Source organism: Microcebus murinus, chromosome 4 (genome assembly GCF_040939455.1).
Source record: "Microcebus murinus isolate Inina chromosome 4, M.murinus_Inina_mat1.0, whole genome shotgun sequence".
NCBI lineage: Eukaryota > Metazoa > Chordata > Mammalia > Primates > Cheirogaleidae > Microcebus > Microcebus murinus.
Genome location: NC_134107.1, coordinates 7,733,124 through 7,745,581, shown reverse-complemented (window position 1 = coordinate 7,745,581; position 12,458 = coordinate 7,733,124). Strand labels below are relative to the sequence as shown.

The window sequence follows — 12,458 nt, the reverse complement described above, 5'->3', positions numbered from 1 at the left end:
CCTTCATTTCTTCGTTCCCAGCCCCTCGGAGAGGATGTGGCTTGCCCTGTTGGCGTCTCAGAGTGTTCTGTCTCCAGAGTCAGTGGCACGTCTGGGCACAAATCCCAGTTCTGCCACCTCCCGCAGGTGTGTGGTTTTGTGGGAGTTTCCCTCTTGGGGCCTCCGTATCGCAATCTCGCCAATCCCATAGGGCTGCTGCAAGGGTGAAGTGACAAAATGCCGCCGGCTGCCCAGCATGGCGCTGGGCACAGAGGAGAGGTACGGGGACATGGAATGAGTTGTACGGGGTACAGCTGGGCTGGACAGTGTGTCCTGTTCACGACAGCGGGATGTTGACGGGATGTCAGGAGACCCGGGTGCTGGCTCGGCCTCCTTCCCTGAGATGACCAGGGACTCCATCGTCCGTTCCTTCAACAGCCTGGTGTTTAAGGAGCTCTCTGATGTGCTCGACACTATGACAAGAGCTAGGAATGCCACACAGGGGACCTACAGTGTTTGCTCTCAAAGCCTAAGCGGGCAGCCAGGTCTGTGACTTCCTGGGATAAGCCGGTGGCGGGGAGATGATGAGCTCATCACGGTGGCTTGAGAGTGAGACAGGAGGGCACAGCCGGTGCAGACAGCTGAGAGTGTGAGCAAGAGGGTGGGTGTGGTGATCAGCCTCTTCTTATCTGATAAACGGGGGTGGGGTGGAAGGTGGGGGGGTGGGGGGAGTTCTGCCTTGTTGCCTCTTATCTCTCGGCAGTATTATGACTATTAAGCATGAGATGATTAGATAGAGATATAAATAGATGTAATGGTTAAATGTATGTGTCAACTTGAGTAGGCTACAGTGCCCTGTTATTTGGTCAAACTCTAGTCTACGTGTTGCTGTGCAGGTGTTGTGTCAGAAGGGATTAACATTTAAATCAGTAGACTTTGAGTCTGGCAGAGGACCCCCCCCCTGCAAAGTGGGTGGGCCTCGCCCAATCAGTCTAAGGCCTTAAGAGAAAAGACTGGGCTTCCCTGAAGAAGAAGGAACTCTGTTCACATCAGCCACACAGAAACCCTGAGTTTCCAGCCTGCTGCCCTGCAGAGTTTGGACTCAAGACAGCAATACCAACTCGTCTGAATTTCCAGCCCGTCCTACAGGTTTCAGACTTGCCAGCCCCTACGATCGTGTGAGCCAATTCTTTAAAATAGATCTCTCTCCTCATATGTATGTGTGTGTGTGTGTGTGTATATATATATATACCCATATATACATCCTGTGGTTCTGTTTCTCTGGAGAAGCCTAATACAATGATAAATAAATAAAAGTAAAACTGTGAACCTTTTTTTTTCCCCCAAAGATGAGGTCTCCCACTATGGTGCCCAGGCTGGACTCAAACTCCCGGCCTCAAGCGATCCCCTTCCTCAGCCTCACGAGTAGCTGGGACCACAGGCACCCACCACCACACCCGGCTGAACCTTTTGCGACCTCTTACTGCATGCTAGGCGCCTGCTAAGCTCTTTGCATGTGCTGGTCCTCACGACCCTCTTACCCATCCCAGAGCTCTGTAACGTAGTCTGAGATTGCTCCCATTTCACAGATCAGGACGCTGAGGCCCAGAGGAACTTCCCCAACTTCCTAGAAACAATAAAGCTGGGTTGGGATCAAAGCAGTCCCACCCTAGTACTTACATGGGGTAGGTTCTTACCCACATCGGAACATGTGTATAAAGTTGCTTCGAAATAAGAGGCATGACACCAATGACAAGTGACGTCATCGTAGTTGTTATAGTTACCACTGGGAAGGGTAGGGAGAAGGGGGAAGGGGCAAGGTGTGGGGTTCTGGCAGGAGAGTCCTAAGATCTCCAGGTCCTGCAGGTGCACACCTGGGAACAGCCACAAGGTGGCGCAAGGCTGCACGGGCCACTCCGGGATGTCGGTCCAGGGCTGGGCGCTGGGAGTCTGTGAGTGATTCCCGGGGATTGCGGGAGCAGCTTTCCACAGGGCTGGTGGGCCTGGGAACCTCCTTCCGCAGTCCAGGGTTCCCAGGCCCCTGGGCCTAGCCTTGGTGGCGCCCATTCGTTGGGGTGCAGCTCGGCAGCCACAGCCGGGGACTGGGTACAGCGCAGCCAGCCCGGCAGTGGGTCGGGGCCCACTCCTTCCCCGGGCGCCAGGTGGTCCAGGGTGGGGGGGGCCCGTGCCATCAAATCACCACACAAAAGCTCTGGGCAATCCGCCGCCAGAAGTTGCGACTGCGGCTGCCAAGAGCCACCTTGGCTGCCTCCTGGAAGACGGCGTGGACGTTGTCATGCAGCCGGGCCGAGCACTCGAGGTAGGCCACTGCACCCACGGACCTCGCCATCTCCTGGCCCTGACGGCAGAGGTGGGTGGGCTGCCGTGAGGTCGGGTGCTGGGTGGGCCTCACGTCCGGCCTCCCTGCAGGCCTTTGCCTCCTAGGGGGTCTCCAGGACAGGTTTGCTGGGGCACCCGCAGCCTCTGCACCCCGGCTTGCCCAGGCGCTCTCACCCAGTCCTGCCCCGGTTCCGGGCTGCGTCTCTGCCTCTCCAGGCACCAGCTGTTTGTTTGTTTGTTTGTTTATTTTATTTTTTATTTATTTATTTTTTTTTTGAGACAGAGTCTCGCTTTGTTGCCCAGGCTAGAGTGAGTGCCGTGGCGTCAGCCTAGCTCACAGCAACCTCAAACTCCTGGGCTCAAGTGATCCTTCTGCCTCAGCCTCCCGGGTAGCTGGGACTACAGGCATGCGCCACCATGCCCGGCTAATTTTTTTATATATGTATCAGTTGGCCAATTAATTTCTTTCTATTTATAGTAGAGACGGGGTCTCGCTCTTGCTCAGGCTGGTTTTGAACTCCTGACCTTGAGCAATCCGCCCGCCTCTGCCTCCCAAGAGCTAGGATTACAGGCGTGAGCCACAGCGCCCGGCCTGTTTGTTTATTTTTTGAGACAGAGTCTCACTCTGTTGCCCAGGCTAGAGTGAGTGCCGTGGCGTCAGCCTAGCTCACAGCAACCTCAAACTCCTGGGCTCAAGCGATCCTCCTGCCTCAGCCTCTCGAGTAGCTGGGACTACACACATGCGCCACCATGCCCGGCTGATTTTTTCTATATATATATTAGTTGGCCAATTAATTTCTTTCTATTTATAGTAGAGACGGGTCTCACTCTTGCTCAGGCTGGTTTCGAACTCCTGACCTTCAGCAATCCACCTGCCTCGGCCTCCCAGAGTGCTAGGATTACAGGTGTGAGCCACGGCGCCCGGCCAGCACCAGCTGTTTAATTTCCCACTAACCCGGGCACGTAGCAGAGCAGGGCCCAGAGACTGAATAGCCGGGCATCGTCTCTGGGCCTCAGGTTCCCGTCCGTGGTGTGGTGCACTGGGCAGAAGTCACTCTGACACGTGGAGTCCCCCCTGTTCTGCCTCCTACAGGCAGAACCTCCCACAGTATTCTAGGTGCCATTTCCAAGTGCTGCCGGTTCCTGACCCACAGCCCGAGTGTGCCAGACGTCTGGTGCCACTGGGAGGTATCCACAGGTGCCCTCTCCCAGCCCTCCCTCCCCGCCCTGGGCCGGGTTTCCTACCCTGTGGTAGGTCACGGGCTCCAGCCCGTTTTTCCGCAGCTTGTTCACCAGCGACTTGTCCTTGCGCAGGTCGGTCTTGCAGCCCACGACGATGATGGGCACCTTCTTGCAGAAGTGACTCACCTCTGGGTACCACTGCAGAGGGGCGAGGGGGCGTGTGTGAGCCACTAGGAGCTCGGTCCCACTCAGGGGGCCACGCTCCTGCTCCCCAGCCTGGGCAGCGCAGCAACCGTCTAGGGAGAAACGGTGCTGGGCTCTGATCTGAGAATTTACGTGTAGGAACTCATTAACCCCTGAGTCCCTGGCAGCAAGTTCTAGCATCGATCCCATTGTACAGATGCGGCGATGGAGGCACAGAGGGGCTGTGTAACTTGGCCCGGGACGCACAACCGGAAATGGCGGGATTTAAGCCCAGGGAGTGGGCCCAGATCCCTGCTCCCACCACCTCTAGAATCCTGCCTCTCTGCAAGGCGAGGCCTCTCACGGCCACCTCCTAACCCCGGCAAAATATATAAGGAAACAAGCAAGTGATCCTTAAAAAGTCAGCTCTCGAAACGGTTGCAGCCCCAGCTGTCCGCCTCAGCTGCTTGCCTGGTGCAAGGAGGCCCCCGTCTCTCGCTGGCTGCTCTGCGGAACAGGAGGCCACGGGGCCCGGTTATTTTAGGCAGGACGACAGCTGGGGAGCTGGGAATCCAGAGAGGGGCTTCCTGCCTCTGCGGGCACACGCTCGCTGGACACCTGTTCAGGCATCAAAGTGTCTCACTCCCAGAGCAAATGCGGCCTGCGTGGGGTCCTGGGAAGACCCTGCACCCCTCCCCACCCCACCCTTCCCTTGAAAAGGGTCTCCTTGGCGACCCCACCTACATCCGACAGTGAATTTCTGGCTGTGCTCGACCTGAGCCTTCAACAGGCCGGACACCAGGCGTCACTCCCTCCTCTGGGACCCGCTCTCCTGGCTCTCCTGCCTCTCACTGGGGTCCCGCCACCTTCCTCCTCTCCCCGCCACCTTCACCCTAACCTTCCTCCTCTCCCCGAGACTCAGCAGCGCTCTCTCCTCTTCTCTAAGTGCTCTCGCTCCCCACGTGGCCTCCCCCAGGCCATGGTTTTACCCCGTCAGCCAGTGGGCACATGTGAGCTTTCCAGCCCGGCCGCCCTCTGGGAGGGACTGCGGACTCAGGCCTCTACCTGCCTGCCTGGCAGCCCGCGGGCTGGCCAGCAAGCCTCTCAGGAAATGGCAGCCGCACCTGCTGCTGGCGCTGGTCAAACTCCTCCCTCCCAACCCACATCCAATCCAGCAGCAAATCCTGCCTCTCTGCCTTCTAGACTGAGTCAGAATCCGCCCCCTCCTCCCCACCCCCACCGCCAGCACCCCGGTCTTCGGCACCACTGTCTCTCCCGGTCCCCGAGGCCCAGAACAGCGCCTGGCATACAGATGTGCTCAATCAATAGTTCTGAATGAATTCACAGGGCAGACCGTCTGGGTTCAAGTCCTGGTGTTACCACTTTAACAGACATGCGTCTTTGGACAGGTGAATCAGGCAGGGATAATAATAGTATCTACTCCATATGGTGGGTCAGGGGAGTAAATGAGTCACTATATGCAAGGGCCCAGACCAGTGCCTCGTACAGCGTGAGTTCTCAAGAAACGTTTCCGTCACTGCTGTTACTATTGCTAACGCCGTCACTGGCTGTGCCCCAGGAACCCTGGGGAGCCGTTTGCAGGAGGCCCTGGCAGCAGTGGGTGACGGGCTAGGCCAGGGCTAGAGGGAGCTGGAGCAGAGGAACTCAAGGGACCATATCCTGACGTCTCTGAGCAGCCTCGGGAACCCCTGCCATGCCAGGGCAGTATCCTGGGAGGCACGGGAGAGGTGGCAGTCACGCAAGGAGAGGCAGGAATCTGGCTTTCGGTTCATGTGACCTGGGCAGGCACAGCCTGGGGAGATGCAGGGCCTCTGGGTCACCCAGCAGCCTCAGGCAGACTCACAGTGGAAAGAGCCCCAGCGTCTGAGTCTGCAGTGCAGGGCAGGCAAGAGCACTGGACTGGCAGTCAAAAGGGCAGAGCCTGCCACCAAATCCCTGTGTGACCTTGGGCAAGTCACTGCCCCTCTCTGGGCCTCAGTTTCCCCATATATATGCCAACTGCTTTTGACTTGATGTCATTGAGGGCCTGCCAAGCTCCGAGTCAAGGGTGGGGGTGGGGTGGAGTGGTCTGGCTATCGGGGCCATGCCTCCCCGCCCTCCCGTACCTACCCGGTTAAAGACGTTGTCAAAGCTGTGTGGGCTGGTGACATCGAAGCAGAGGAGCAGGACACTGGCATCAGGGTAGAACAGGGGCCGCAGGCGGTCATAGTCATCTTGTCCTGGGCAGAGTGGGGTGGTCACTCCCTCCAGACCTCCCTCCAGCTGCCGCCACCTCCCCAGTGGCAGGGGGGCCATCACATCAGACAGGGAGTGTCTGGAGCCTCAGTCTGACACAAACTTGGCACTTAGGCGGCTACTCCACGTGAAGGTCCCCACTGGCCTGCCTGTGGGCTGTGCCAGACCACTTGCTGAGACACTGTTCAGGGGGGAGAGAGGTGGGGGGCGGGGCAGAGGCCAGGCCTGGAGCAGCCTGGAGGGGCTGAGGCCTGTCACTCTGGCTTAGGGGGTGACCAGTAAGGGGCAGGGGGGGGGGAGCCGGGCAAAGGCATCTTAGCGCGTACCAAGTAAGAGGGCTGCGGGGACTCCCTGAGTTTAGCGTTGCACTGACCCTTGTGTGGGCAAGGTCAGGAGGCTGGAGGGCAGAGGCCAAGGTCAGGCAGAGCATATGGAAGCTTAAACCGGGGTGGAATGCTCGGGACTGTCGGGAACCGTCCACCCCTTGAGGGCAAGGAGCTCTGGACCAATCTCCAGGACACAGACGGATGCCCTGTGATCAGGGCTCTTGACGGTCCCAATCCTGGCCAACACCTGGCCCTTGGAGATGGGCTGGCCTCCCTGGTTCAGAAGGAAGAGGGCAGGACTCCGTCCCGGGCCTCTGGGGCCCACAAGCCCCTCCACCCGGCACCTCCCCAGCCCCGCACACCCACCTGCCGTGTCCCAGATTTGGAGCTGCACGGGTCTGCCCTTCATTTGCAGAGTGGCAGTGTAGCGCTCAAACACCGTGGGGGTGTAGCTCTGAGGACGAAGGGGGCGGGGAGACTGTGAGGAAGCGTCTGGGGGAGCAGGCCCCCCCTTCAGGCCCAGCAGCCCTGCCCCCACCACAGAGTGTAGCTGTTCCTAGGAAGCCCGCCCCCCCAGTGGCCTGCCTGGCAGGAGGCCGAGAGCCCTGTCCTTCCGCAAGGTCCTCAACCTTCCTGGCCTTGTTTTCCTCAGCTGCAAAATGGGAATATTAAAAGTCCCTACAGCGGAGTGTTGCTATGAGTCAATGAGGTACTCCACGCGGAGCCCTCGCACAGGGCCTGGCACGACATAGGCACTCTGTGCATGCCAGCTGCTGCTACTTTTACCTTTGTCCCCCTGGATGGGTGTGGGGGACTTTGATTTCCTTCCTTCTTTTTTTTTTTTTAGAGTTGGGGTCTTACTATGTTGCCCAGGCTGGAGTGCAGTGGCTATTCACAGGCACGATCATAGCTCACTGCAACTTCGAAGTCCTGGGCTCAAGTGATCCTCCTGTCTCAGTCTCCCGAGTAGCTGGGACCACAGGCAGATGCCACTGGGGACTTCCATTTCTGAGCCTTCATTCATGCTGTCCCCTCCTCCTCCTGCGATGACATTAGCCTACACCTGTTAGTTCATTCCTGCGTTTGCTCGTTCGTTCATTCGTATATTTATTCAGCAAACATTAGCACCTTCTCCAGGCCCAGTTCTGGACACTGAGGAACGAGCAATAAACAAGGCTCAGTCCCTGCCCCAGGAGATCGCAGCATTTTGGGATCCCCTTTGCCTCTCAATGTCTCACAGTCCAAACCAGACTGGTCTAATGCTGGGATGCCCTTCCTGGTCCTCCCGAGCATCCATGTTTTAGCCTCTTATTTGCCCTGTCTGATCTTGGGAGCGGTCACTCAGGCAGAGGTCCTTGTCCCCCGGCCCTGCCCAGCCTGAGCTCACTCTCTCTCTGCAAAGGCTAGATGGATGGGAAATGGGACAGGTTTCATACACAGATGAATATGCATGAATGAAGAGGTAGCTTTTGCAAGACCGGTGGGAGCAATAGGTGAGGTTTTCAAAACTCCACTACAACACAAGCCCTTTGCCCTGCGGGGCATGCTGAACCGCCTGTTCTTGGGTCCCTAGGCCCTGACTGGTTGCTCAGGGCTGGCTGGTGGGGCCACCGTCTGGGGGCCCCTGTCTGTCTCCCTTCCCATGCTGGGTGGGGCCCCCACTGGCTCGTGACGCAGGAGGACTTCATGCCTGCCCACCTGCACACTGGCCCTCTGAGTCAGGCCCTGGCCAGCTGGGAGCAGTGGAAGCTGCAGGGGATGGGTGGGAAAAAAGTAGGTCCCAGAGGGCAGCTGGGGAAGACACAGAAGTCAGGATGGCCTTGCAGTAGGGGCTGCCCCTGCCCTGGCCTCCAGCTACCTTGTCATTCCCTCCACCAAGAGGAACCAAAAGGGACAGACAAGGGCCCCACCCACCTCCCCATGCCCCCTTGCCTGCCCAGGGTCCCCTCCCTCAGGCCTTTGCCTGGTAGGAGACAGTGTGACCTGGTGGCTAGGAGCACTAGCTTCAGGATTAGATGTGCCTGGCTTAGGATCCAGCTCTGGCACTTACCAGCTGTGTGACCCTGGGCCAGTCCTCTCACTGGTTAAAGGGGAAGAGTGTCAGCTTGCAATGGGGGAGGGAGGATGAACTGGCAGGTGAGGTCCCAGCCCAAATGTCCACTGCTTAGAAAACTGGTTGCCAGGAGCAATGTTGACACCAGCCCCCACCTGTCCCTCTAGGTGGTACCACCGTCCCAGGCCCTCCCTAGCTTCTGGCCCTTACCCTGGAGTGGGGACCTGCTTTGTGGAGGGCACAGACATCCGCATCTGAGCTTCCGGCTTGGCCACCCACAGGACCCCAGCTATAGGACCCTTCCTGATCCGAGCTGCAGAGCGGCCTGCCATGTGTCAGTGCTCTGCAGATGCCGTGGTGATGGCACCATCACCTGCCATTTTCTGAGGATCTTCTGTGTGGGCCCTTTGCCGGCACCATCTCTGATCCTCACAACCTTGGAAACTTGGGACAATCCCCATTTCCCTGATGATGCCCAGAGAGGGGAAGTGACTTGCCCAAGGTGACACGCTGTGCAGCTTCCTGGTGATGGAGCCAGGTCCTTCTGGCTCCAGGGACCAGGCTCTGTCCCAAGCCACCTGTTTCTCTTGAGGTCACCAACTCCAGTTCCTGGTGCCAGAAGTGATCAGGAAAGGGGCTGCATTGCCCCTCTGGCTTGGAACTGCCACAGCCCCTCCCCCTCCTCTGGAATGTCATCCTGGAGACTCAGTCTCTACCTTTTGTTGTGTTCTTTTTTTTTTTTTTTTTTTTGAGACAGAGTCTCGCTTTGTTGCCCAGGCTAGAGTGAGTGCCGTGGCGTCAGCCTGGCTCACAGCAACCTCAAACTCCTGGGCTCAAGCAATCCTTTTGCCTCAGCCTCCCGAGTAGCTGGGACTACAGACATGCCCCACCATGCCCAGCTAATTTTATATATATATATATATTAGTTGGCCAATTAATTTCTTTCTATTTATAGTAGAGACGGGGTCTCGCTCTTGCTCAGGCTGGTTTCGAACTCCTGACCTCGAGTAATCCGCATGCCTCGGCCTCCCAGAGTGCTAGGATTACAGGCGTGAGCCACGGTGCCCGACCTGTCGTGTTCTTTGACCCCCAGGCAGGGTTACCCTCAGTCCATGGACCAGTAAGTCCCTAATCTTATCTGTTAAGCTCTGCTCAGCCAGCAGGTCGGGGCTGGGCCTGTGCTGAGCCAGGACAGAGATGACTCAGCCATGGGTCTGCTCTCCTGGGCCCACAGACAGAAAACGGATCATCACAGGACTGGGACACAGCTCCGGGCATCCCCAGGTAGGACAGCCATGGGAGTCTGATGCAGACAGGAAGGACTCAGCTGGCTCTACCCAGCAGGGCTAGGTGCTCCCTGCCATCTCCTATCCCCACCCTGGTGTAGGGCTGCTGGGCTTTGCCCCTGTGAGAATGGTCATTGGCCCAAATGCCAACCAGAAATCCCAGTTTGGGCAGGGGCTGTCGTCTAGCCCTGGTGTCCCTCTCCGCCCTGGGAGCTCTCTCTACCTTGCTCCCCTGCCCTGAACCCAAGGTTGGGTCACAGCTGGATAAGGGTTGCTGAAGCCCTCCAAATCCGCAGCCCGCTCTCTGCCCTTTGCCATGGGCCGGAAGATGGGGAGACAGGACCCCAAGCCTCCTAGCTGCTAGCTGCCTGGGCTTCAAGGGCAGCCTGGAGGAAGAGCCTTGGGCAGAGGCAGGAGGAGACTAAGTCCAGCAGGCAGAGCCCTGGGGGCTGTGGAGAGGGCCCTGGGAGGAGGCAGGGAGACCTGGGCTCTAGATCAGCACTGCCACCCCCAGCCATGTGCCCCCAGGCAAGACTCTGCCTCTCTGGCCTCAGTTTTCCCATCTGCAAAATAAAGCCTTCCCAGCTCTTGGACACAGTGGTTCTTTAAGGGAAGAACCAGCATGGTGGCACATGCCCATAGTCCCAGCCACTTGGGGCTCGCTTGAGCCCAGGAGTTCAAGGTTGCAGTGAGCTGTCATGAGGCCACTGCACTCCCCAGCGTTGGTGACAGAGTGAGACACTATCCTAAAAAAAAGAAGAAGAAGAAGAAGAAGAAGAAGAAGATGAGGTCTCTCTTATTCCAAGGAAGTCGGGGCCTCCAGATGGGGGAAGAGCCTAGACAAGGCCAGTCCATCCCCTGGCGACAAGCACACCCTCCTCTCACCTGGCTGCCCCAGCATGTCCTTCAAAACATACATTTCAACTGCAAGAAGCCCATTTCTACATCATGTCCTCTCTGAAATTGGGATGGGTGTCACCATCAAGGATGTCACCATTAAAGATGTCACAGGTGGTGGTGAGGCACACCCCCCTCCAAGCCCCAGGCTGTCAGGTGCCCTCCCCAGGGTCCCCGGTGACCTGGCCCCTCAGGGGGCTCTCCCCAGGGTGCCGTAATTGTTGAGTTCCCATTGGTAGCATCTGGGGGCCCAGAAACACGTCCCCCCAACTTAGAGTGGCCCGATGCTGCCATAGTCAGAAGCAGCCCCGTTCCCAGGCCTAGCCTCTCCTGCCTCCCCTGTCAGACTCCCCAGCGCCGGCACAAGCCCAGGGGCCTGGAGGATGCTGGGGCAGGAAAGGCAGAAGGGAAGACACTAGAACCAAACCCAGGGACTCCTGGGGCCACTGGGCTGAGGCTGGCAGAGCAGGCGGGTCCAGCCCCTGCCCCTGGCCTGTGCTTGTCGAGTCTGCCTGGACAGTCAGTGGTCATGTCAGGGAAGGATGAACGGTCACACGCCCAGAGCGCCAAGGATGTGCCAGGTACCTCATGGGAGCTATTAGCCAGGCCTGACCTCCACCTCACCACCACCGCCAGTCCCTCTAGCCTGCCAGGCTGTTGAGAGGAAACTGAGGCTCAGAGAAGCTAAGCAAGCTACGAAAGGGCACAGGGCCCACTAGGGGAGAGCAGAGGTGCCAACCCAGCCCCCCAACGCTAGGCCTGGCGAGCTCTTACCCTCCAAGGCAGAGCCCTGGGATGCGCGCTGTGGCAGCGAGCGCTGGGGAAGAGAGACGTTTCCTAAGAAGGACACTGCCAACGCTGTGTGAGCCCTGCCTGTGCGAGGGCTCGGAGCTGGGCGCTGACCTCTAACTTCTCACAGTGACCCGGTGGCGTGGGCACTGTCATTATTCCTACTATGCAGTTATGGCAACAGGCACAGAGAGGTTAAGGGACTTGGCCAAGGGCACTCGGCTGGAAGTGGCAAAGCCATGCTTTCAACCCAGGCGACCTGGCGCCACAGTTCTCAGTCCCTTTCAGCCAAGCTGTGCCACCAAGTTCTCTCTTAGGACCCGCTAGGTACCCAGGTTGCCTAATTCAGTCCCTGCGACACCGTCCCAGGTAGGTGCCATTCCTCCCACTTTACAGATGACATCACTGAGGCCTTCACTCCCAACGGCAGAGGGAGAATAACTCTGCCCCTGACCCCACGCCCCGCTGGGAGCCCCTCGGAGGCCTGGGCGCACCGGCGCAAGGAACCGACGGGCGCGCCAAGGCCGGGCCGCCGGCACTCACCTCGGGGAAGGCCCCATCGGCGAAGACCATCAGCAGCGACGTCTTCCCGCAGCCGCCGTCGCCCACCAGGACCACCTTGGCGGCCCGCGCGCCCGGCGGCGCCTCCTCGCCCGCGGCCTGGGCCTCCCTCATCCCGCGGCGCGGCGGGCGCGGGCGGCGGCGGGTCGGCGCGGGGCAGGCCGGCGGGGCGGGAATGTGGAAGGGGCGGGGCGGCGGGAGGAAGTGCGAGCGGGCGGCCGGGCGCCCCGCCGAGCCCAGGTGAGAGGCCGGGCCCGCACTGGGGCGGCGAGGCGTGGCGGGCGGGCGGGCCGGGCCCTTCCCCTCCAGCCCCGTCCGTGCGCTGAGGCCGCGTGACCTCTGCACGGTGACAGTGGCGGTGGGGCTGTGGCCCGCTGCCCCTGGGAGGAAGCGGGAGGCCGGGCCGGGGTCACCGCGTTGGCCTTGCCCCCTTGGCTGCCTTTGCGCCATGAATGAATAAATGAGCGTGTATTTCCCAGGGCCCTGGAGACAGCACACCGCAGTCCCCCATGCAGGTGTTTCAGGCCAGGTGGGAAGGCGGTGACCTGGACATGACCCCTTATGGGTCAGTCATTGGCACAGCCCCCCACCCCCACCCCCAACCAG

The 12,458-nt window shown here is 59.2% G+C and overlaps 1 protein-coding gene across 1 annotated transcript; it reads right to left on the bottom strand.

Moving 5' to 3' along the window:
* Positions 1-1,736: 1,736 nt before the first annotated feature.
* RHOD (ras homolog family member D) lies at positions 1,737-12,108 on the bottom strand. The gene is made up of 5 exons (XM_012757730.3): positions 11,835-12,108; positions 6,633-6,720; positions 5,815-5,924; positions 3,565-3,699; positions 1,737-2,338 (listed from the first exon to the last, which is right to left on the bottom strand). The coding sequence occupies exons 1-5, from the start codon at positions 11,964-11,966 to the stop codon at positions 2,171-2,173; spliced, it is 633 nt and encodes a 210-aa protein (XP_012613184.1). The 5' UTR covers positions 11,967-12,108; the 3' UTR covers positions 1,737-2,170.
* Positions 12,109-12,458: the final 350 nt, after the last annotated feature.

Bases quoted from the DNA above. Each gene is read 5' to 3' on its own strand.
- RHOD (XM_012757730.3), bottom strand. From the start codon at position 11,966: ATGAGGGAGGCCCAGGCCGCGGGCGAGGAGGCGCCGCCGGGCGCGCGG. The intron at 6,721-11,834 runs GTGAGTGCCGGC...CTTCGTCCTCAG, and splicing joins CCGATGGGGCCTTCCCCGAG to AGCTACACCCCCACGGTGTT. The intron at 5,925-6,632 runs GTGGGTGTGCGG...CACTCTGCCCAG, and splicing joins CCAAATCTGGGACACGGCAG to GACAAGATGACTATGACCGC.